The 25,793-nt window shown below is 39.1% G+C and overlaps 1 protein-coding gene across 1 annotated transcript in view; it reads left to right on the top strand.

Moving 5' to 3' along the window:
- Positions 1–23,227, top strand: part of LOC114572953 (exostosin-1) — a 289,717-nt gene extending 266,490 nt beyond the window's left edge. Inside the window, exons 9-13 of the mRNA XM_028604770.1 lie at positions 1,259–1,354; positions 7,775–7,864; positions 16,125–16,285; positions 17,821–17,992; positions 22,976–23,227. Coding sequence (XP_028460571.1) covers positions 1,259–1,354; positions 7,775–7,864; positions 16,125–16,285; positions 17,821–17,992; positions 22,976–23,161 — 705 coding nt within the window. The 3' untranslated portion in view covers positions 23,162–23,227. The remainder of the gene's footprint in view (positions 1–1,258; positions 1,355–7,774; positions 7,865–16,124; positions 16,286–17,820; positions 17,993–22,975) is intronic.
- The last annotated feature ends 2,566 nt before the right edge of the window (positions 23,228–25,793 follow it).

Here is a 25,793-nt window from a genome sequence, read left to right on the forward strand (position 1 = left end):
ATTAAATATGACCTGTCAAACGCAAAGCATAGGCGTCAAGATTTTATGAGAGAAGTGTATCTCTTGTAAATGTCTCATGTTTTAGTTAGCACCTCTTTTCCCCTGCTTCTCCTATTCATCCTCCTCCTTTTTGCCTTTCTTTTTCTTCGTCGCCTTCTATCTGCAGATTGTAACATTTAATGAGAGGGGTACAGCCATTCTTAAAATACAACAGGGTGTTACTGTGGGAAATTAATCTGTGATTTCAAGAAAAAAAGTCTCACAATATTGTGAGGTGTCATCATACTTGAAAGCGAAGAGCAGTCTGTCATCTTTTACAGTACTGTGAGGGATATGGATGACCTGAATATTCACTAATAAGCACATTATTTGGTATCGGATAATGAAATGAAATACCAAGCGAGATCATGGAGATGATAGTGTGCAGACACCAGAACAATGTAGCTATATACCGGTCAGAGGAAAGTGGCAACGCCTTTTGTAAGGAAAAATACTAACTGTACAGTATGGCAAGAAAGTCAGGAAAAACGTCAACATGCATACGTAATCCTCAATGTAACCTTTAACTCATTTTTCTCATAATATGACTTTTCCCTCGTTTTCTCAAAAAATTACAGTTGTATTGTCAAAACATTTCTCAAATGATTTTGACATTATTCTTAATAATTCTTTATTCTCCTAATTTTAGACTTTTTTTTTCTTCACAGTGGCCTCCATACAGGACTATACAATACTTCTAACATTGTGCTTTTTTAATACACATACTTGCTTGACCTCTGTACATGATAATAAATGAGCACGCCTACTACCTAAGATGCTAACTAACGTGCCTTTACAATCTATCACAAAATGATCACATAAGAGAGTTGTGCCAGAAAAAGACATACCAATAAGCGCTAAAGAAAACTTGTATAAGCAGAGGGACTGCTTATACAACAATGAGCTTTAATGAAATAATGTATGTGGGATAAAGACTACCTTTAAATAAAGGACATCTATAGCTATAGGGTGGGGGGGGGGGGCGGTCACGGAAGGCTTATGTCATGTTTTGTTGTCATTACTTAGAATTCCTCACGGGGGAGACAGAAACTATGCACTATAGCTTTAAAGATGAAAGAATGCATCCTGAGAGAGATTCTATTGTAACTTTATACTTTACTTTGATATCAGCTGTTTCAGAAACCTTTATGCAGAAAATCATTTATATAATGATGTTGATGGTTATCTAATATTAACCGACTGCGCTTTTCCCATACAGATTGTGGTTTTATGGAACGGCGACCAGCCTTTACCTCCTAGGAACAAGTGGCCCTCCACCAGTGTGCCTCTCACTGTCATTGAAGGACAGACCAAGGTAACAGCTGCTGGCTTTTTGCATCCATTATGCAGTAAAAGATACTTTGTTGTTTAGCAGTGAAGATATTTATCTCACCTTTATGAAACCACTTTTGCTCAAAGGTACTTTGGCCAGAGTTTGTTGTCACTCTACACCAGAGATGAAAGCACAGACTCTTTGGCTTTTAGCAACTTTATAGATACCAAAAAAACTGAATTTTAGGGCACTACAAAGAGGAAGGATGAAAACATGCAGAAGAGAGGTTCTAATAGATGGAAATAAAATGAAAAAATACCTGCAGAATCTTGGGGTTTTCAGCATGCCCATTCTTGTGTATTCAGATAGCCGGATGTATTGTTATTATTCTTATCCCGTTTTCTGAACGCCGCTGACCACCTGCGCAGGCGCGGCTCCAGACAAGTGACAAGACAAGTGAAAAAAAAAACATAAAACTTTAATTTGAAAAATGTTGGTCTTTTGGTCATTTTTTGTTCCTGCAAAAATAAAAAGTACAATATTTCACTCTAAAATCTAGTGTAGTGGCTAGAATAGATTTGAAATACCTCAAATAAAAAAAGAAGCAAATATTGAGTCCTTTAATGGAATACAATGTAAATATTGTAAACTGTTAACAGCTATAGCGAGACAATTTTGCTGGAGCACAGAGGGAGATAAATAGAGATATACAGTAGATGTATTGGATAATGTTCTCTCTGGTGTTAATTATACTGTTGTCTCGCTTTGCCAGACCATCCTCCACAGTGCTGTGGAGGAGTAGTGAGTCCACATAGCATTCCGTGATGGGAGAAAAACATGTTCGAGTTCATTGGCATTTCTTTAAACCAATCACAATCTTCTTGGGCAGCGGTAAGCTCCGCACGGAGCCACTGCAAAATAGCCTCGGGAAGGAACTTGTTTTGGTGGAACATATACATTCAAAAGTTGTTTTAGTCATGCGAGAGAAAACTCAGATTGGACAGATATTCTAGCTAGCTGTCTGGATTTACCCTGCGGAGATCTGAGGAGCAGTTAACCAGAGTCCTCAGAAATCCACCAGAGGTTAGAATTCCAACACAAAGAAAGCGGGAGGAAACGGACATCGGCGAGAAAAGACATGCATCCCGCCTCTCTCTCTCTCTCTCTCTCTCTCTCTCTCTCTCTCTCTCTCTCTCTCTCTCTCTCTCTCTCTCTCTCTCTGTAATGCTGATGCTTTGTGTTGTAATTGCTTCTTTTTGTTTTCATGTAAATGTGTCCCCTTTGAAATACAAGAACAGTGTTTCCACTGGTGACAATAAAACGCGTCTCAGATGCATTATGCATGTGTGTGTTGATACCCACCAGCATCTATGGTCCTATAATTAGTCATGTGGAATATTGCCATGCGGCCCAGACAGATGCTCTTCAGTGTATTTCCTACTGAGCGTTTGCTGGGTTTGTTCCCACTATAATAACGACACACACACGCACAGAGAAAGTTTGCAATTTGCCTCGACAGACTGCAGCAGAGTAATTGGCAGTTGGTTATGAGTGTATCTACTCTGTAATGCTGTGGGATGCGCTTCATCAGCAAGCATTTACTTCCTCTCTCTTTCATGTACCTCTGTTTGCTTCCACTCTTTTCATAAAATAGTACATCTATTATTCAATGTATTGGATTGTATCCCACAGGTTCTCATACCTAAACAAGAAAATAAGTAGCTAGTCCTTCATGGTATATAAAAAATAGATTTAAGGACAGTTGGTAGGAGGTGGGAAGCAAAACTCAGTCTCCAGTATCAAACATAACTATACACCCATACTACATCCACCTTTGCTTCTGAGAGAGAGCAGTCATCAATTGTATAGCTAGTTTAGTTTAGTTTATTTGCACAAAGAAGATATAAAATATATACAATAGAAAAAATAGCAATTGTAGTGCAGGAGAGGAATTCGGAGTCCTCCCCTTATATAAATAAAAAAAGTAAAATTGATATAATTACTCAACAAGAACAAAAAAAGCAATACAACAAACAAACAGGGAAACATATAACGCACACAAAAAATAATAATAATATATATATATATATATATATATATATATATATATATATATATATATATATATATATATATATATATATATATATATATATATATATATATATACACATATATCCAAACAATATATCCAAACAATAAAGCTAAGAAGCACCTGTCAGAAAGTATTTGAACAAATGACAGTCTCAGAATATCTTTCCTTAAATGGAAAGTGGAATTGATTGTCTTGTGTTGACCTCAAAATATAATTTAGTTTATTATTTATGAGGCTTATAATGTAGGCTTATTATTTAGGCTTTATCCAGTCATTGGCAAAATGAGTATGTTATCAACAACCAAAATATAATGTTTTTGGTCATGCAGACCTGTAGGAGAAGAAATATATGGTTATCTTAAATCTATGTCAGCTCTAACATATGTCACCTTACAGTACTGTATATTAATCAATACCCAAAAAAACTAGGTAATATATTGAACCTATTTTAAAAGGCAACATTATTGATTCTGAATTAAGTGACTAACGATACAGTAACACTTCTGAGAACCAGCTGTGTGTGGTGTTATTAGGAAAAAAAGAATCAGAGAATGATGATCAGAAACCTAAAAATGGGAAGTCTAAAAAATGGGGATAAAAACCTGCTCTGACATATTAAGACTGAAACAGTAAAGAGCATTTTTGTACAAGTGCCATAATGTTTCACTCTAATATTTAAGTAGCATGTTCATCATGAGAGATAGCTGTCCATAGTTTATAATGGTGTTGCAGATAAATATGTGATCTTTTACTTTTAGCTGTAATTTACTGACAACTAGATATATCCGCTACTTAAAGACAGACTGGATATCTCCAAAGACTCCCCTTGAAGTAGCAGGAGTCATGGCAAATATAAAGCGGGGAAATGGGTGGAAGGAGAGCCACAAAGATAAGGTTCAGACCATTGAACTGCCAGTGATCTCAGAAGGATCTAATCTCTGTCCCGAGGCAGAGAAGCATTGACACCAGCCAGAGGGAGAGGGGGGGGTGTCTGTACCTGTCTGAGTAAAGGTTTTGAATGGCCTGTGCCAAAACTGATGTTTACTGGACTGCAACTTCAGATGAGCATCTTTCTGTTTGACCATTTTTGATGTTCTTGTCAGAGTGGAAAAGCATCTAATGCATCGGTTAGTCCATCATGGGACACAACTGTATAACTCTATTGAACCCAGAGTCAAAAGTTGTACTGGCTTGGCACAGCAGGTAGAGCAGTTTGTCCACTAATTACAGGGTTATTGGTTCAATCCCCAGCTCCTCCTGTCCTACTCCACATGTCAAAGTGGTGAACCCAAAAGACGTGTTTACTCATGCTCAGTCATGGGAAGCAGGAGTGTATATATCCTGTCAGAAAGATAGATGACGTGTGCAGCACAGAGCACTCTATGTCCAGTTAACCTTTTACGGAGCTTTATGAAGAGCTATATGCACAAATCTGTGTTAAAAACAGTTTTGTGTACAGTTTCTCTGTGTGTGTGTGTGTGTGTGTGTGTGTGTGTGTGTGTGTGAATTTCAGAAAAATTGTTTGCAATGTTACAATTAATCCTGTGGAGAACCATGAACGTCCGTGCCAAATTCTATTGAGATATTTCATTAAAATGGTGAAAGCTGTGGCACTAAAGGAAAAGTCAAGAGATCACCAAAGTCATTAGGATTCATCCTCTGGGCACCATGATGATGTAAATCTGTAATCTTTGTCCTCGTCAGCTAATTAAGATTTTGACAGTTTTGTCAACTTCTATTTCCAAGGTCCAGAATGACTCGACAAGCTCAACTTTTAGGACAACATGGATGAGAAGTTTTGGATTTAGATTGGGTTTAATCCAGGTTTAAAGCAAGTTGACGTGAGGGATGCTTGGAAATGTAGTGAGGTTATAATGTAAACTGGTCCATGACAATGTGTGTGCATTGTGTATTATGTTTCTTCTTACTCATGCAAATCTTTGATCTCAAGAATTTATTACATTCAGACCATTAGTCCAGGATGAATGCAGTTGATTATCAGGCAACTGGCTAATTTACTTCAGACAATTACACTGGGATGGTGGTTTTCACAAGAAAGCTGAGAGACTGTTACACTATTATGAAAACCATCCTGACTGAACTGATTACCTGCCTGCTGATTATAGGGCATCCATCCAAAGAAAATATTTTTTCTGCCAAGAGTTCTCACTTTAAGCAGTAATTTAAAGCAGTTTTTTTTATGTGGCACTCTCACATAATTTAGGGGATTTGTGTTGAAATTCGTTTGATGTTACGCTTCATTTCTCAATGAATTTGTTCAGTCAGCATCCATCGGCTCATTAAGCTGAGATGGAAGTAGACATTAAACGTGCAGATAATTGTGGTCTTACTTGGCTAAATAAGCCTCTTAATATTATCTCTGGGCGACAGTAGTTAACATGGAGGTCCATTTCAATTACTTAAAACCTTAGTTGACCAAGATAAAAGCAGAGAGAAAATATATAATTACATTTACAGAAGTTTTTACTCCAACCTCCAAGGCAGAGATAATTATAATGCTTGGGTGACAGGTGAAGCAAAGGAGCCAACGCATTGAAGATTTCATAAACTGAGCTGCCATGTAAAGAAAAATATATAATCTTAAGTTAACACTGAAGTGCATAATGTACTGCAAGTTGTGTGGTTTAGCTGACCTTCCAGGTTTAACTTAGCAATACTAGAGAACTGACCATGAAACATTAGGCTTGTCTGGCCTCCATTTGTGCCTCTCATGTTTAATCACGGTCTTACATTAACATTGTTAACTTTTACACTGACAGTTCTGTTTTAATCAGACATAACCTAAGACTTTGGTAAACTAATTTCAAGCACCGAAACAATTCATACAACACATCATAAGTTAAGGTTTGTATTTTAAAAGAGATTTGAGGACTTTCAAAAAGCCAACATCAATGTTTCAGCTTTAGAGCCAAATTATCTCTTAATACATTGCTCTAGAAAAAGTGTGGGCATCACTATACGGAAAGCTGAGTTTGTTCTGAACATTTTAATATGAAATACATGGGGATCCGTTATATGCAAATACCCTAAAAAGGTAAATTTGAGAAGATATGTAAAAATGCCCTTAGACCTCAGAGGGTTAATGTCAGGAAATTATCCAGGTGACATTCAGCAGGTTGTATAGTAAAAAGTCCCAAACCAACCCTAAGGTTGTTAGCGAATACGTATTTTCACCCGCTTATCAAGCAGCATCTCCTGGACGCAAAGATGGCCCCCAGAAATAATAGCCGCTGTACATTTACTGTCCTTATTTGATTACATAAATACATACATTTATATTTTTAGGCTCCACCCACTGAAATTTGACATCCCAAACCATTGCTCATCAATTGTTCTAAAGGTACGCTCACATTAACCTTGTGTTCAACTAGGCTGCCCCAGATACAGCCCAGAGAAAAGACATGATGACATGTTTCCAATGCAGTTCAATAAATAAACAATGATCAGAGTGATCACAAACTTTAAACAGCATATGAGAGTGACGCTGCAGTTTTTAAGCTGGTGGTGTGATAATGGGTCCGCCGATGATGAAACGTTTGAAACCTCAGTTGAACTTTTTTCCCCCCAATAAGTCAAGATCTGTGTCTTTTTTCCTTTTCTACTCAACACTTCAATAATTCCCACTTTAATTACAAGTCAATAGCAGCAGCAGCAGCTCCTTTTAGGCCAGTGTTTCTCAACCTTTTTTGTGCCAGCGCCCCCCTATCCATTATCCAGGTCCCTAACGCCCCCCCATCAAATATTATGTATGTTAATTGCCCCGAATATTAATGATTATGCCCTAATATAGGCCTATTATTGTTGTTACTATTGTTATCAAAAATAATCAAAAAATCAAATTGAATGACAAAACAACACATGTAATAGTTTTCCAGGTATCAAAAAAGCCATGTGAATAGAAATTATATATTTACAAGTTTTTAAAAAAAATGCAACCATTTAACATTCAAATCTAGTTTTCATTCAAATCTAAAATCGAATTGTTCCAACGGAAAACAAGCTGGCACTTATCAAAGGGTAAAAGCAGAAGACGCACGCACACAGAAAAGTATTTTGGTGATGACAAACGACTTGAAGAACGACACCTACTGCCGAATGGAAATAAGTTTACAACCTTGAAAGTCAGTGAGAGACGTTTTTTAGGATTAGAAGAGTCTAGGTTTGCTATCGCCTGTCTTGCGAGTAAATAGCAGAAAAAACGTTTTGGAGAAAATGCAACCCAATGAAATGGAACGTCGTGGATATACAGTAGACTAATTGCCACATGACCTCACAAAAATGTAATTTGTGTTGCATATCAATAAACTACTGTTAATAATGTCAGTTTTCTCTTTCTGTGTCTCCAGACGATGAGCTGTCGTTTTTCCCCCCATGACGTCATCCTCACTGATGCCGTTCTCAGTCTGGATGAAGACTCGGTTCTCTCAACAAACGAGGTGAGTCGCTGGTGAATTATCAACCAATTAGCACAACGTTGGCGCTTTATGGACTGGTGAACTGAGACACTGATGCTTTATCAACAAAATGAGGTGAGACGGCCACATTCCCAAGACACCAGGCCTCCAAAACACCATTATCAGACATCAGGATTAGAATGTCAATTACTGAATTACTAACCAAACAGCAGTAAGTAAAGAAACTAATTCACCATGGCTGCCTGCCTAAAACCAGACTGAATAACTTAACTGAAATGCATCTGTCAAGCTTTCTGTTCATGCACAGAAAATATGCAGTTTAAATGCTGATGGCGGCAGAATACCACTGGATATTCCTAGTCGGCTTTTTAGATGCCTGAAATGCCAGCTGTTGTTGGCACATTTAATCTGATGAAACTAGCTTGCTAACTCAGCTAACGTTAGTGCCATGAGTTGGTTAAGAAACACTGTTTCAAGCTTACTTTTTAATGTTTTTAGCTTTAAAATTAGTCTTTATCGCTAAATATGTAGCTTCATGCTATAAAGCTGTATGTCCTAAACAAAAAGCCAACCCAAGTATTATGGCACAAAGTATGGTATTTCATTCTAAAATAACCTTTTTGGCTGGTTAGCTCACACAATTCATGCATATTCACTTTTAATGTCGCAAGAAAAAAGACATTTAGAATAAGTCTAACCAATGTTTTTAGGTGGGCAAAAAAAACAATCTCTAATGGTGTTCCCTGGGGTTGCTGGAGTGTGCACTTTCCAAAGCAGTAACTGAGTAACATCTGGTAAGACATGTTGAACTAACTTTGCAGAGTGTGGTAATTTGGCACAAACAGAAATATACATTTGTAGAGGTTTTTCACAACTTTGCAAACAACTGATTGCACGTCAAGGTCAAAAGCCGCTGGAAATGTTTTTATAACCAGCTCCGGTCTGCATGGTTTTATGTCAGCCAGTGGCAAAAGGTGGTGATGTCTTAGCACAGTATTGATCCTCTCTGAAATGAGGCAGTCAGTCCACGCACAGTCATGAATACCGTTCATTACAAATGAATTGCCAAACATTGCAACGACCACTGAACTAGAGGAGGGAAATGTGCTTTGCCTTTAAAGGGCGACTGAAAATGCAGCCGATTAGCAAAGCAACAAAGTTCGACAAGAACTTTTAAAATACAAACAAAAGAGTTCTGATTACAGACTTCAATATCATGGAGGCTCAGGGAATTACCACGTCGCTCGTCTTAATTAAATTAGGTGCAATGTGTGGTGTTGGATAGGTACTGTTAAGATGGTGTTCTTTTAATTTAACTTAACCCAAAGAAACGGAAAGGCGAGAGAAGTGAGGTTTTGTCTAAATATATAACATGTATTGTATTTATAATCTTATATTTTACTGTAAAAAACTTCAATGAAGCTCTTTAAAGAGAGAGAGAAAGAGAAGTGAGAAAGGCAAAGAGGAAAGGGTACAGCGGAGTAATAAGGAGAGGGTAGAAAAGTGAAAGAAAAGAAGAGATGGAAAAGCAGCAAAAAAGGAAAAGCAAACTAGAAAAAGGGAAGGGAAGAAGGAGAGAAGTGTGCAGGAGAAAAGACCAGAGGAAGGAATTAAGGAAAAGGAGAGTAGAAAATGCATTGAAGAGGGTATAATGAAAAACAAAGTTCTTTCACGGAGTTGGGGGTTTTACGAGAGTCATTGCCTTTGTATCATTACACTGTCAAAACACAGAGCACCTCTTTGATTAGACTCTCACTCGTTACTTAAGAGAGAGGATAGGAAACACCTCAGTGGATTGTTACACTGACACTCGTTTTAGAACAAATTAGAAACCAGTGGCTTGTCTAAAGCATTGTCAAGAGCGGAAATAATGTTTCAATTCCCCCTTTTTTAATCAAGACTTTGACATGTTAGCAGAGGTAGTGGTGTGCTTCTTTAATGAAAAAGGCAGAGGTACACTAATTAACCAGGACGATACAAATTATACATTTAAAGGTAAATGCTGTATCCTTTTTTTGTCCATGAGGTCTTATATGTTCTGTATGTTTTTTTTCTTTTACTTTTACTTGATGGTATCTACATAAGAGTGACATGACATGATTCATGTGTCATGACACAGTCATGACACATGAATCCTAACTAACTTGTCATGACAAAAACCGAATGACACTTACTAAAAGAAGCGTTATGTCATAAACATTTATGACTTGTTCATAATATTTATGACACGTTCATGACAGTGTCATGTCACTCTTATGTAGATACCTTCAAGTAAAGTGTAACCATTTTTTCTTCTTTTTTTCAATTCATCTGTATATTTAGGTTTTACTGTGTGGGATTAGTTTTGTATTATTGTGGTGTTAAAATTACACTTTGTACAACCACAAGATTGAATCAAAAGCTTGTCTTGGACCGCAAAAAAAACTCATATGAACCCACTCACACTGTGTTCTGTTGATTGTTAAAACACAGTTCTCAAATATGTGTTTGTCAAGACTCCACATCAGCCTTTATTCAAACCAAAGACATCCATTTATCTGAAAACATTGTTTCCTCTGACTTCTGCACAATAAAAGCTACATGTTTTGCGAGTTGAACACTTTAAATGTAAACTAGCAGCAGTAATAGGTTTTAATACAGCTCTGTAATGACTGTGAGGCTGATATCAATGTGATTAAAACTGGTAACGCTGGATTACACAAATGCATCGTTCCTTCGGAATTCCTCGTGTGTAGGCCCTGGCCTGTTTGAATTCAGTACGAGAATGGCGAACTACGCCACTTACAATGTAAACCACTAAGTAAGTTTATTACTGAATATCATACATTGAATGGCTTTTTTTTGTAAGATTATTTTATGGCATTTTAGGCCTATATTTGATAGGACAGCTTAGACTGGAAAGGGAAGAAAGACAAGGGGGGGGGATGACAAGAACTGAAACCATGGCTGCTGCTGCGAGGACTGAGCCTCTGTGGCGCACGCTCTACCAGGTCAGCTACCTAGGTTTTATTTTAATGAAAATCTTCGGGATTGCAACTTTAATTTAGTTTATTCATCATACTACATCTGAAGCTTGTAGGAGAAAACACAAGCAGCCCATGCTGACCAATCATACTTCTTGCTGTCTCCTCGGGGGCTCCGTAGGCACTGTAGCGTGACGTTTTATTTTTGAGGACGCACAACACGCCACAACCCCAAAATGCTTTGAAGATGATGGTCCAAAACAAACAAGTTTCAACCTTTATTATAAGAGTAAAGACAGAACCTCCGACTTTTTGAAGATATGGCAATCTCGTAGATGAATTTTTACATTAATGTTAGGGACTGTGAAAACAGTGTTATCTGAGTGCATTTACTGTGTTGTTTTTATTTTTATTTTGTATTTTATCTTGTCTGTTGTCTGTCTCGTCCTTTTGTGAAGGACTTACAATATGAGGGACGAGATTTATGTATAACATTTCTTCAAATTGTTTTTGCAAAATAAAAATAAAAAATAGAAAATGTTTCATATGTTTTAAACCTAAAAATCAGTAAAATGATCAGGAACAGCTCATCTGTGATGCTAAATGAGTGCTTCTTCTTTGATAGTCATTACAAGTAGCAGCCTCGTTTCTCCCCAGCTTTTTTCAGCGAGTAAAAGATGCAATCCATAATGGATTGTGAGGCCCAATGAGCCCAAGAGATCCAATATATCTTCAAACTCTGAGATGTTTCATTGACGGGAGCAAGTCACTGTTCACCTTTTTTACGCTGGGGGGGGGATCATAATTACACTTTATGGCATTACAATTTGTGGCACAGCAATACGAGCGACTTTGTACAACTACACTCTTATAGGTGCACGGCTTGTTTTATGAAACGAGAGGAAGAAGATGTCAGAGAGAGAGAGAGAGTGAGAGCGAGAGAGAGAGAGGGGGAACATAAAGAGGCAGTGGAGGGAATCTTTGCTGTGCTCAGTAACCCGTTCCTCTAATTGCCCTTTTAACATAGTGAGGGGAATTATTGAAAGAATATGAAATATGTCAAGTGAGTGAAAATGTGCAAGAGAGAACATTACACTTTTAATAGGACTTTTCATATTATAATACCTCATTGGAAGAATGACTGTGCCAATTTCATAATTACATTGTTTCAGCTCATTAAATGTATGATTATTCCATGAAGAGAGATTAGAGAAGGGAATACGACTGAAAAAACCTGACAAAGCTTTTGTCTATCATTGGGCGGCCAAGCATGCTGCTGCGTTATTCCCTTTGGAAGACATTTTCAATATGGTGGATGTGGAAATAGATCTTCAACAACACTGGCTGAATTGTTATCCTCTTTTCATTTAAAGACCCAGCTAGGATGTTGCAGAGTCCGGGCAAGTTTTAGCAATGCTGAAAGAAGTATTTCAGTCTAATGCTGACGTACATGGTTGTAATATATTGCTCATTATAAAACAAAATGTCCTCTTCCTCAGGTGAGATTCCTTCTGTACCCCTAGGTTTTTTTTTAATCTCACCTGCACAATTGTAATTTTTTTCTCTTGCCTTGATTTTATTGTGCAAATAAATTAATTAAAATTAATAAAAAAAAATGTAATTAAGTATTCAGATTCTTTGATTAAGTAAAATTACTTATACCGCACTGTGGAAATAATCCTTACCTAAATTAAAATATGTAAGTAAAAGTACTACAGTATAGTGCAGTAAAATGTTCCCTGTCAGTGTTTTCCTATTCTATCTGATGTTTGTGGATTAATATTCCTGCTGTATTAATGTGTATGTTGCTTTTTACTGCTGTAGACATAGGCGGACTGGCAATCTGGCAGTTCTGGCAAATGCCAGAAGGGCCGATGCGCTCTTGCGCTGCCGGGAAATAGAAAAAAATGCGGCAACACTGGCGTTTCACACTAGGCAAAAATATGCAAGACTGTACAGCTACAGCCTGAAGCCGTCGGGCTTCTACTTTTCAAAATAAAAACTCACATGTGGTCTGCTATGTCTTCGTACTTTGGTGTTTTGGGTGTTTAAGTATGTAATAATATATTTTAAATGTACAAGCATTTCCATTATATTCTAAGATGGTGCCATAGTAGTTTATTTGAAGGTTTAATGAATTGCTCCAGTGTGTGTATTATTGAATTATGAAAGCCTGTACGTGCACCTTATGCTGCTGCTGCCATAATCTAACGTGAGCCTGGGTTTTGCAATTATAAAGCAAATAACGTACCCGTCTGAAATTGGGCCAGTAAGGGATAGAATTGCCAGGGCCAAACGTTTGTCCCAGTCTGCCCCTAGGCTAATTTTAACTCCTTTATAGTTTAATCTACAGCAATGTATCATATTGTATAAGATCGTCAAATCTTTGTAGCATCGCTGTCCTGTGAGAACCACGTATCTCTAAAAAGGGGTTTTCAATCGTTTATTTATCCTAAATAACCAATATTATAATCTGAAAAGTAACTAAATCATGGTATCAACCCCATTCTTTTTTAAAGCCTTTTTTAAGCCGAGTTAGGGACACAACAGGCTGTTATTATTAAGACAAACCTCAAACCTTCAGAACACATAACCAAGGTTAGCAACAGTGTTTGGGAGGTGTTACTGTAGATACTGTTAAGCCAAGGAAAACTTTGATGTTCACTGCATGCACTTATAAAGGTGAATTAACCTTCACATTCAAGCAGATTTGACCTGATCCTCATCCTAACCCTATGCATGGCACACACAAAACTTTCCATATTATTATATTATTGTCAAGGGGTGAAGACTACTAGTACTAGACCACAGACCTGTCACAGAAGGAGCCATAAGCAATCAATAAAAGAAACTCTGGAAGAAGGTTTGACAGTATTCTGTTTCAATTTCTGTATAAATGTTGGAGAACACTTTAAGAGCCGTCAAGGCTACCTAGTGAGAACAGCTATAATTCCAAATATTTTCCAAACAAAACACCTGCAGTAGCTGCTTGTGGCCTCAGTGTGGACCTTAAATCCTAGCTGGTTGTCCTGGATCACACTGAGACTGTTGGGAAGTTCATCAAAGCCACAGCACTCTAAACCTGCTGGATACAAGCTCAGTTTAAGAAGTCATTTCCCTCACTTTTATCACCCTGAAATCAGATGGAAGTTGACAGTGAAAGCGCGGCAGTGGCCTCACTTCACATGGAGCAAAAATAAAAATAAAACAGATTGAAAACACAACTTCTAAAAACACATTGGCAAACGACCATATACTGTGGGGAAGATAAGGGCTCTATAATGTGATGTAGCTTCTTTTCATCTGATAACATAGGACATGTTAAACCCAAATGTCGGGAGAGATTTGTCACAGATCTATTGCTGGATTGACCCACTGCTCCTCAGATCAATTCTGGCCTTGTAGAATCTATTAGTATGCATTACACACACAGACACACACACACACACACACACACACATAGACTCTGTTCAACTTTCAGTCCCCGCTTGAATTCCTCAGTCGTATCAAGCCTCTGTTTCAAGCCGTAATTAAGACAGATTATGAGTGCAAAGAATCTGGGTTCTGTCAGTCTGTCAGTTGTAAACTCCACACACACACACACACACACACACACACACACACACACACACACACATGCCATTTCACATTATGAAGAACCTTTTAATCTCTGAAGGCTAAATTATATTTGCATTATATCATTAATCCTTTCAGCACAGCTGTGAAAACATCTGACACATCTCACACACACACACACACACACACACACACACACACACACACACACAATGCATGCACAAATCATCAGGGGCTACACTGAAAATGGCAGCTCCAACCTTTCTCTCGGCTTAGCAGTGGCACTTTACAGTAATTGCTCACGCGACTCATGACAGAAGCCGCAAGGTATCGCTAAAGAACCACCACTTTCAGTGCTCACCTCCCCGACGCCGTCTCCCTACCTCTAATATTCTGGTAATTAATTTTCTCCCCCGGCTCCTAAGGTGGTGTGTGTTTCTGTGTGTGTCTGTGTGTATTACAAAGTAGTTCATTAGGCTATGTGCTGATGCCCTTATTCTCTGGCGGTGTTATTGAATTCCAAAGAGGCTCTTTCTCAGGTAGCTCAAGTTTCTTTAAGGACACAAGGTGCTCCAGACAACTCTACATGAAATGTCTTCTTTATTGGGGAAGAAGGGAGCCTGACTGGGATACGGAGCGGGGCAGACCAATGGATTGGATAAAGAATATGCAGCTCCAGATGCGATGAGCACCCTCTCGGCACATTAGTGTATTAGAGAATCGTACACTTGTGAAGCATTTAGATGCCTTTCTAGTTGCTCGGTGATGGTCCTGAAGGTGTGTTCAGACAAACTGCAAAGGGAATTGTAGAATCAGCATGTTTGCCTATAAACAGTAGTTGATATAAGTGGAGATGCCTTCCCCCTTGTTAGCAAAATTACCAAAATGCATGACCCTTGTTAACCAGCCATCCCCCCTCAACATCCTCAAGCAACAGAGAGAGTGCAGGGGCAGAGGGATTGTTTAGTTTAATGTTTTAGTCTAGTCTGCATGACCCATTGATCCTTAATCTGAGTTTGTGCAAGTTAGAATCTATGGCCCCGACCAAAACTCTGAAATAGCAGCAGCCTAACTGTGCTGTGCACTGATAAATCCATGGCGCTGTCCGTAGTGCTGAAATAACAGATTTGTTATTACAACTTTTTCTCTGATTACTGCCCTTCCATCAGTTTTGTCTTGGATGGTATTATAAAATACAGAACCAAAAGAGTCCTTCATTCAGCAGTTCGCTAGTCACAGGTGAACGAAACGAACAGGGCCTTCCCCCTTCTTAAAAATTAACAAATCGCCTATTGCGTATAAAGTCAAGGGAAATGCACGAGGATCTGACAGACAGATGTGATTTGATGGGAAACTTTTCAGGTGGGAGGGAAGTTGCTCACAATGCTGAAATGCCATTTAAAATGCTATTTGTCCGGTTGTGAAGAGGCAGAATGGATGTTTGGATGATGGCCTTGCAGACTAAATGCCATAGCTATTCTGAATAAGTTGTTTATACCTGTATGTGATTATCTCCTCCACAAGCTGTTTAAATTCTGAAAGCTGTTTAACCTTTTAACATTACTGTGTGCTTTTCCTTTCTCGTCACCTTTCCTCTTCCTCTTACCATATCTTCTCCTTCTTTTTTCCAAAATGTTTCCCCTTGCCTTTATTTTCTCCCACAATATCATCCTTTTTCATTTCCACTGGCCTCCTCTTCTTTTCTCTCCTCTATCGTCTTTCTTTACTTCCTGCTCCCACAGGTGGATTTTGCCTTTCTTGTATGGCAAAGCTTTCCAGAGCGTATCGTTGGTTATCCAGCAAGGAGTCACTACTGGGATAGTTCCAGATCCCGATGGGGCTACACCTCCAAATGGACCAATGACTACTCCATGGTCCTCACGGGGGCAGCTTTCTACCACAGGTACAAAAACCACACAATCTCCTGCTGACCAGCGAAGCTTTGCACTTGCTTTTAATATTTACACATCATTAATTCAAATGATTAACAATAAACATTAGGTAAGACATCCTTTGGATGCAGTGAACTCAGGTCAACTTAACAAAATGCATGAATAGTGATTACATGCAGGGTGCGATTTGTGAAAAAAATCTTGCAAAACATGCAAGAATTAAATCCCTCTTTCAACACCATGGATATAGTGTCACTCGGCCAGGCATGCCAAAACACTTATTTATGAACTTCAACATTCAATGGAAAATTTAAAAATGAAATAGCACAACGTGGTGTCAACATAAAACACAGCACTTCCAAGCCGGAGAGCGGAGTTCACTTCCCAGCGAAAACAAACGACTTACACCAAGGAAACACTTGTTCGTTCCTCGGGAGTGTGTGAATCCAAACCATGATCTTTTTCCTAAACTTAACTAGTCGTTTTGGTGCCTAAACTTAACTGTCGTCACCGCCGTGTGACGCTCACTTTTCTCAGCAAAATTCAACTACCACGTTGAACGAACCATGAAAGGGACCGTCAACAGTCGCTCGGATTTATCGTTCTATAGCACTACAGACTGTTCAAGTTACAGCGCTTGACTTAGTTTAAAATACTTCTATTGATAATATGGTCGATTGGTGAAGTAGCATTGATCACTTTGAGGGGAAGATACATGTTGTCTCCACCGGGGATAAAAATAATTCAGCAGAGGCAGGGATATATAGACCAGAAAGGGGGAAATCCCAGAGGCATGTAAAGCATCATAGCGATGATGTAATTTAAGAAAGCTTTGGATCTGAAATGTGATCATAATGTGTACAAGACTGTTGTGAATTCACCTTGGAGTGCAGTTGTTCTGCGTCACCTGTCAGGTTGATCTATCCCTACTTCACAAAAATGCTTCTCCACAAGATATAAAGCACATTAAAAGTAGTCTCTCACCAGTCACATTTTTATTTTTCATTTTAGTTGAGTAATAGAAAAGGGAAATGGGATGATACAATCTTTCTCCACCTCTCATAAAATGATTGTCAACAACACAACGCCGGGACTGAAATAAACAAAAGTTTAAGTATGAAGCAGAGCGGTAAATCAAACAGAGAAGAGCATCGCTCTCCGAACGGATTTTGAAGCATCTTGTCATGCAGATAAACAGCTCTCTCATTGTTCTATTGTTAGGACGCTCACTGCAACTCTTTAGTCCTTTTGTTTTTTTAAATTTCAAATGCCAACGCAATTCAGAAAAAAATGAGTCAAAGAGTGAAAAGAAAAGGATGAAAGTGTGTGTGTGTGTGTGTGTGTGTGTGTGTGTGTGTGTGTGTGTGTGTGTGTGGCGACAGCAGACCTTGGCAGGGAGGTGGAGAGTCTACAGTGATCTACCGCTCCCATGCTGCTGAGAGTGCAACACAGCAACCATACAGGACAGATTAGAATAGAAGTGCAGCTTTTAATAAAAGAAATAAATACACAAATAACTTCATCCTTGTTTTTTTTTGTACGTCAGATACTACCACTACCTGTTCACCCACTACGTCCCTGCCAGCCTGCTGACCATGGTGGACCACATGGCTAATTGTGAAGACATCCTGATGAACTTCCTGGTGTCGGCCGTTACTAAGCAGCCGCCAATCAAAGTCACACAGAAGAAACAGTACAAGGAAACCATGATGAGCCAGGTAGAGCTTTCATTGGCACGTGGTCCTCCAAATTTGTCAAGACTGGTGACTGTAGCCACAATGCATTTTGATTTATTTATTTTTAAATGAGTTGTGGTCAGACATCAGTGTTATGAGCTAACCAGAAACCCTATGTTTAATAAAAAGAAAAATATCATGGGTAGAACATGAACTCCTCAGATCCTCTTATAGTGTTTGTCGTGATCATGTTTTTATAATTGTATCTTTCCCCTTTTACCACTCAGTGCCACTCTGGGACTGCTAGTTGTATTTAATAAATGCAAAATTATGAACATGTACTATCTGTGTTGATGGATTAGACTCTTGTCTTCTAGGTTATTGGGGTGGTTTACAAAAAGAATGACATGTAGGCAATTATCCAGATACAAGGCACAGTTACAAGGCATACATCAACCTTAAATATGTGGTGTGTCATAGCAGTCTGGCAGTCCAACAGTTTGATAAATCTATGAAAACTGACATACTGATTACATTTAATTCAATCGTGGCCATCGAAAATTGTCTTTTTTAATTCAAATTTAATTTAAGGCGGGTCACCTCAGTGATTCAGGGTTTAAAAAAATAATCTATCAAAGCTAATAATGTTGTACACGATGAGATATGAACAGCAATTTCCATACACCTACACAAGACAGAAAGCAAAATAACTATAAAAAGATTATAATTGGTAATTACATTAAATTAATCCGTGCTGACACAAGAGTGTCTGCAATGTTCAAGGCCATGATACAATAAGTAGTTCCCAAGTTTCTATAAAAAACATAATCTAACCAACACTGTCTTTCTACACGAAACATTTGCAGAGCCGATTTCTTTAAATATTTGGAGCCTGCATGTTCTTCTTTCCTCTCTTTTGCTTGTACATTTCTATGTTTCTTGGCACATGGTCAGTGGAATAGTGCAAAACAGTCAGCAGCCATGTGTGTCATGTCAGCTGCATACAAACAAAATGGAGACTCCTTTATCAAATGTTTACTCCATAGCGCTGCTATCGGTCAAAATGTCCACTGGGTACATTTAAGAGTGCTTGGCAGTGGTTTAAACATGTTCTAAAGAGACTTGACCTTTTTATATATACAGTATCTCACAAAAGTGAATACACCCCTTACATTTTAGTAAATATTTCATTATATCTTTTAATGGGACAACACTGAAGAAATTACACTTTGCTACACTGTAAAGTATTAAGTGTATAGCTTGTATAACTGTAAATGTGTACAAAAGTCAGTACACCCCTATGTTAAATTCCCATAGAGGCAGGCAGATTTTTATTTTGAAGGCCAATTATTTCATGGATCCAGGATACTATGCATTCTGATAAAGTTCCCTTGGCCTTTGGAATTAAAATAGCCCCCCCACATCATCACATACCCTTCACCATACCTAGAGATTGGTATGGGGTACTTTCCATAAGATCATCTCTTAATGCAAATCAAACCAGCTATTAGGCTAACCGACATGCCTTTATCAGGGAATTTAACATAGGGGTGCACTCACTTTTGTTGCCCGCGGTTTAGACATGAATGTCTGTGTGTTGAGTTATTTTGAGGGGACACCACATTTACACTGTTATACAAGCTGTACACTTAATACTTTACATTGTAGCAAAGTGTCATTTCTTCAGTGTTGTCCCATTAAAAGATATAATGAAATATTTACTTAAATGTGAGGGGTGTACTCACTTTTGTGAGATACTGTGTATATATATATATATATATATATATATATAAGATAAAAATGGAATCACCTCCTTGTGTTGAATGAGTATATTAGCTTCAGGCTACATGCAGCCCTGACCTTCTCTTTCAGATCCATATATGTGCATGTTGTGTGTGTGTAAAAGTGTGTGTGTCTGTGCTTCTTGTGGCCAGCCCTATGTCAGCTTCTGATTGATGGCCTGACCACAGGCAGGACGATGACTCGGCAGTATGGACTCCGTGATTAATGTCTTAATTGTGAAGGCAGCACGGCAAACATATATTTACTCCCTTCTTCCCTCGCTCTCTCTTTCTTTCTTCCTTCCTTTTTGAGTATCCTAAGTTCCTGCCTCTCCCTCTCTCACCCCTGATTTGTGACTTTGCTTGAGGCAAAGTGGTGAAATATTTTAGGAAACTTTGACTGCCAGATTTCATGAAGCAACAGAAGTGATGACTGATATTTCTGGCTGATTTTTTTTTATCATTTATTTGTTCATTTTTCATTCATGTTTCATTCAAGGTGCCAAACCATTTCTCTGAGTTGATGTTTTGTAGTTTCATTATTCTACCTGACCCTCAGCAGCCCCAGCTGCCACCCTCCTGCAGGACACAGGAGGAATCTGCTCCAACTCCACGACGCCATGCCACAGCTTATCAAAGGATAAGCTTCTGCCCTCCACTGCCCCTTCTCCAACTCATCTCCCAGCAGCCACTTGGGGGCCCACCCCTCCCTCCCTGCTGTCCATCTCAGATAACCAGCTGAGGACACAGAGCGGCAGGAGACGATAGCATCATGGAGTCGTCCAGCAGCTATGCAGGAAACTTGAAATGCTTCGACTATTGACGGGAAACAACGCACAACAATTGCATAGTTCTAATACCTGTAGTGAATAATCTAATATCTCAGTGACCTACCGGAGCTGGAACTTACTGGAAGTATTTGTGTTTGCCTTTTAACGGAGCTTTAACATCATCAAGTCCATCCAGACTGGGGGACAGGCTAATGAAGATGCAGATGGGTCCCCTTAATGTTACAACGGAGAAAGGACTACACTCATTGGCCAATGTCTCACATGCACCAGTCTGGTTTTCACAAAGCTGGCATGCTCACATCTTCATTGAGTCCCATAGAAATATACTATAGGGTGATAACTTTGGTTTGTTGTACCAGGTTGAACAATTGAAGGTTGTAAACATCCCACCACGGACTCTTTGTCCTACTGTTTCTAAAAGAGGAAGGTGAGATGAAAAAGCTGCAGTCCATGTGGACAATAACCAACAGCAAGAGCCTCTAAAATCAGAATACAATTTGTGATCAGCTACAACATTTTTGGCTCTGCAAAACTCCCAGGTAACCATGGCTGTACTGGCAGAGTGAATTACACAACCTGCTAGTTGCAGCCAAAAAATGGCAAAGCAGGCTGCACTTCCTAACAATGTGTTTTCTACCAGTTTGACTTCCTGTGCTGCTGTTTGCTGAAGTGTCAGCTACTACTTAGGAGATTCCCACAGAGTGAAACAGCTGGCCGGGTCGACCAGCTCCACAGAATGATGAACCTGGATCCTCTGGAGGAGCAGGTGGTGGAAACAGTATGTGTTACTGTGAGCTACACCTTCTGCTACATCATGACAGGCTGTCCATGTTAAGGAGCGGCTTCATCAGCATGGAGGCGCTCCTACTACCCTGAACCGTCAAATTCCCTGTCTTTGCTGGTCTGCAAGAGGGCCACCATCAGTGCACATGATGCTGAGGAATAAGTCAGCATGCCGCTATTCCTTGTTTGTTGATGAGATATAAGGCATCATATTCTGTGGGATGAGCTCAATCAAAAAAAGCTGTTTTAAGTTTGTTACTACACTCAAAGTTATTCTTTCTAGGGAGACAAATAAAGCATTTGTATTCAGTCATTTAGACATCTAACCTGGCAGCCAAGACCGTCCACAGAGAGGAAATGAAAGCCGGGCTCAAATACTTCATAGCACTGCTGGATGCTGCCCCCCTCCTGGCTTGTAATGTATAAAAGTGTAAAGTCGAAATTGAAACTCCACCAACAAAAACAACAGACAGCCTGAAGTAACCAAGTGTCGCAGCAAATGCACAGAAGTCAGACAACCAGTGATTCCACCTCTACTCAGTAACACATGGCCATTGGGGCTCTATCACTCTCTGACTGTAATGCTGTGCGAAATCTGGGTGTCATTTGAAATCTGTGGTTCGTTCCTGTTTTTGCCATCTTAGGAACATTGCTAAGATTAGATCTGTGGTTTCTAAGAAAGAGATGGAGATGCTTGTTCATTATTTTATTTCCTCTCGTTTGGATTATTGCAATATACTGTACACTTGTTTAAACAAATCATCCATGGACAAATTGCAAGTTGTACAGAATGCAGCAGCAAGACTTTTGTCTAATACCAGCAGGAGATCGCACATTACTCCTGTGCTTAAGGCTCTTCACTGGCTACCGATCGGTTTTAGAGTGCATTTTAAAATTTGAACCATTACTTATAGAGCCTTGCATGGCCAAGCTCCCTCTTACATCCAGGATCTATTGCACGCACACACTTCTGGTCGCTCTCTGAGGTCTTCAAGCCAAGACCTTTTAACTGTTCCCAGAACACGTTTTAAAACAAGAGGTGATCGTGCATTTTCTGTGGTGTCTCAAAGGCTCTGGAACTCTCTCCCTTTAGCCCTGAGAGCCTTGGACTCTGCTGACACTTTTAGGAAACACCTAAAGACACATCTTTTTAGGCAAGCATTTAGTTAGCAATATGGCTTTGTGTATTTTATTTGTTGTTGTTTCTTTTATTTGTTCCTTCTGTAAAGCACTTTGTGACCCTTCTTGTCTGTGAAAGGTGCTATATACAGTAAATAAAGTTTACTTACTTACTTACTTACTTACTTACACCTACACATAGCAATCCTTGTTCTTTTTTAGCTCATTGCAAATGGTAAAATTGTGAATTGATTATAGCACTTTTCAACCTGGACAGGACAAAGCATTTTTCTTGTGCTGCACTGTAAATAGAAGTTTACATTTTTACTGTAAGATTTCTTTCAAATGGGTTTTACATAATGTATTATTAAATGGTCAGTCAATAATATTTCATTTCTGTTATTGCAGGTATTTGTGACACAGTCAGGATTATTGTCAGCATTCTCTTTTAAATTATTATTACAAACATCAGCTGCTACAGAGCTGTGTTGATTGAGCCCTTACATTTATCTTCACCATCTCTCTGTCCATCTCTGTTTCTCTAAACCAAGGGCTCCAAGTCGTCTCGGTGGGCCGACCCAGACCACTTTGCCCAGCGACAGACCTGCATGAACGCCTTCAGTCACTGGCTGGGTTTCATGCCCCTGGTGCACTCCCAGATGAGGCTGGACCCTGTGTTGTTCAGGGACCAGGTTTCCATCCTGAGGAAGAAATACAGGGACATTGAAAAACTGTGAATGCACAAGGATACACACCCAATCATTGTGTGTGATCCAGAGGCCGTGACAAGAATCCACACACTGAACGTGGCTATAAAGGAAAACTCACACATGGACACTGGACATAAAAATGATAAAACACTGAGGTACGCATAAGGCATTTAACTGCGTATTTCTATTTAAAAAAAAAAAAACAGATTCTGTATGCGGGGTTGATAACAGTGAGTGATACCCGCCATCTGTGACAAGATACATAAATATAAATGCATGGATACACATGCAACAAAGACCTTGACAAATTTAATACAGTCCTGACCACAGACATACATGTGTTGCATGGTTTGAACATGACAGCTGTACAAGGACCTGAAAAATGTGTTTGAATGAAAAAAAGAAAATCTAAGAGAAATGTTTATTATGGAAGTTGGACTGTTGGCAGTTAAGGAGTATATAGAGTAATGTTGGACAAAAGGTAAAGATATTTATGGATTATAGATTGTATTCATAAAGTCAAAGGACACACTCTGGGGTATGTACAGTAAAGACACATTGTGGACAAAAGAGACAAACTAGCTTCTGGGTTGGGCCACGTGCTACCCCAAAACACCCAGAGACATGGCAACATGCCTCTTGTATACTATTGTAGATTTTCAGCAGCAGTTCCTGTCTGTAGGAAGCAAATAAAAAATAAAATAAAGAGATGTTATGAGACAAGAGGCAAGGTCTCAACAGCATTTACTTGATTCCCTCCATACTTTGCTTGGTATCATTTATTTATTTTTAACAAAACTGGGATGAACAACACACAGCACCGCAACAGAGTCGGGTATGGTGGCAGCCTGAAGCCCAGGCATGAGACAGGATGCATGAGATGGGAGGTCTCCAGGCTGCAGCCATGCACTCTTGCAGCAACACGATCCCTTTTTTAACTTTTGAGTCTGACCTTCTCACCTTTTCTGGGGTAACTAGACCACCAGCTACGCTGACCTGACGGAGCTCCACGAGCGGCACCTCATGGTGCTCTGTACCCAGCGCACAGTCACCTTTTCTGGGGTAACTGAACCATCAACTACCGCTTACCTGGAGCAACACGACCAGCAGCTTGCGATGAAATGTGAAAAGTGTCAGCATTCCCTGTACAGCCTGGAACACTGCATTTACGACCGTGGTTCATTTTCAATATCCTTGAAAAACTTCCAAAACTTTCTTCTTTGTAATTCCCCTGTAAGTACACAAAGCATTCTCGCAGCTAAACTAGTGTCTGAGATCTATGCGACCTACATTCAGAAAACCAGCTGGTCTCAGACCAGTGGTCTGTATGTACATTTTGGGGAGTGACAAAGGTACAGACCAGAGCCAAATAAGGTACAGCCACCGAGTTGACGTCAACTATTAGCTTTGTTTGGATTCGCCGGTTTTCAGCGGCAGTTTCAAATTGTGAGATTTGCAGAGGAATGAGGTGTCAATGGAACTTTGAGGTTCTCTGTATGCCCATTTTACCCACCGAACTGTCATTATTCATTTATAAAAAGGTAAACTCGCTTTTGCATTCTATCACCCCTTTAAAGATTTATAGATAAACATGATAGTTCGACCTATCTGACGTTTCTGCTGTGCTTATTTTCTGCACTGTGTTACTTTGCTAGCGTCTTTGATGAACCAAATCTAGCTGTACCAACAGCAACATCTCACCGCCGGTCAAACTAACTGCTAGTTAGGGTGATGTTATTTTCGTAAGTCTGTGTCCCAGCAGGAAAATTAGGTGTCCAACCTAATGTTAGTGAAAGTGTTGACATGAAAGCATACAAAAATGCATTTTAGATAAATGAGATAAGAGTAAATCCATAGTATATATACATTGTTAAACAAACCTTGTGATTGGGTCTTTAGTTGTCAATCAGTTGTACTTATACACTATAGCACAGTGTTATAAGGTAGGTTTAGATCAGTGTGTATTATTTTATTTTTTTTAGAACTGATAGCAACATGTTTGCCTGCTGCTCACCGGTGTTTTGTGCCAATATGTATTCAGTAGGAGTCGTTAGTGCAAATAAAAGGTTAATGATCCCTCACTGGCTTCCCATCCAGAACACTGCCATTGGAACAGACAGCCAAGGTGAAGCTCTGCTGCTAGAAATTGAATGTCTCTGCAATAATGGGTGAGTGTTGTTGTTTTTTGGTTACACAGGATGCTTGTTTGAACTTCCTTCTAACCCTTTCTCTTTTAATCAGGGCAAGAATGTGTGGCAGACCTGTGAAGGAAATGGTGTTAATTGCATCATATGTAGGATGTGATGTATGTCGTAGTGCTGTCCTGAGGTCAGTATTGAACAACTCTTAACTTGTGCTACACTGGGCTTTACATCAGTTTGAATTCAGCCTTGAAACTAGGGTAAGACTGGCTGATCCTTTTTTTTTTGAGAGCAAGCGAAACAATTGTTCTTGTTACAAAAGAAAAACATGCAGTATATGTATGGTAAGACTATATAAAGTGAAGTAAGCTGCAGCTGGAACACATCATGCGGTTCAGTCAGGTTTACCCTGATAAATATAAGTTGAACAATTGCATGAATTTCAAACAGTAATAAGTAGATTTTATAATAACAAACCTTAGATTATATACACACACACACACACAGACACACACACA

Source organism: Perca flavescens, chromosome 18, assembly GCF_004354835.1.
Source record: "Perca flavescens isolate YP-PL-M2 chromosome 18, PFLA_1.0, whole genome shotgun sequence".
In the NCBI taxonomy this organism is placed as follows: domain Eukaryota; kingdom Metazoa; phylum Chordata; class Actinopteri; order Perciformes; family Percidae; genus Perca; species Perca flavescens.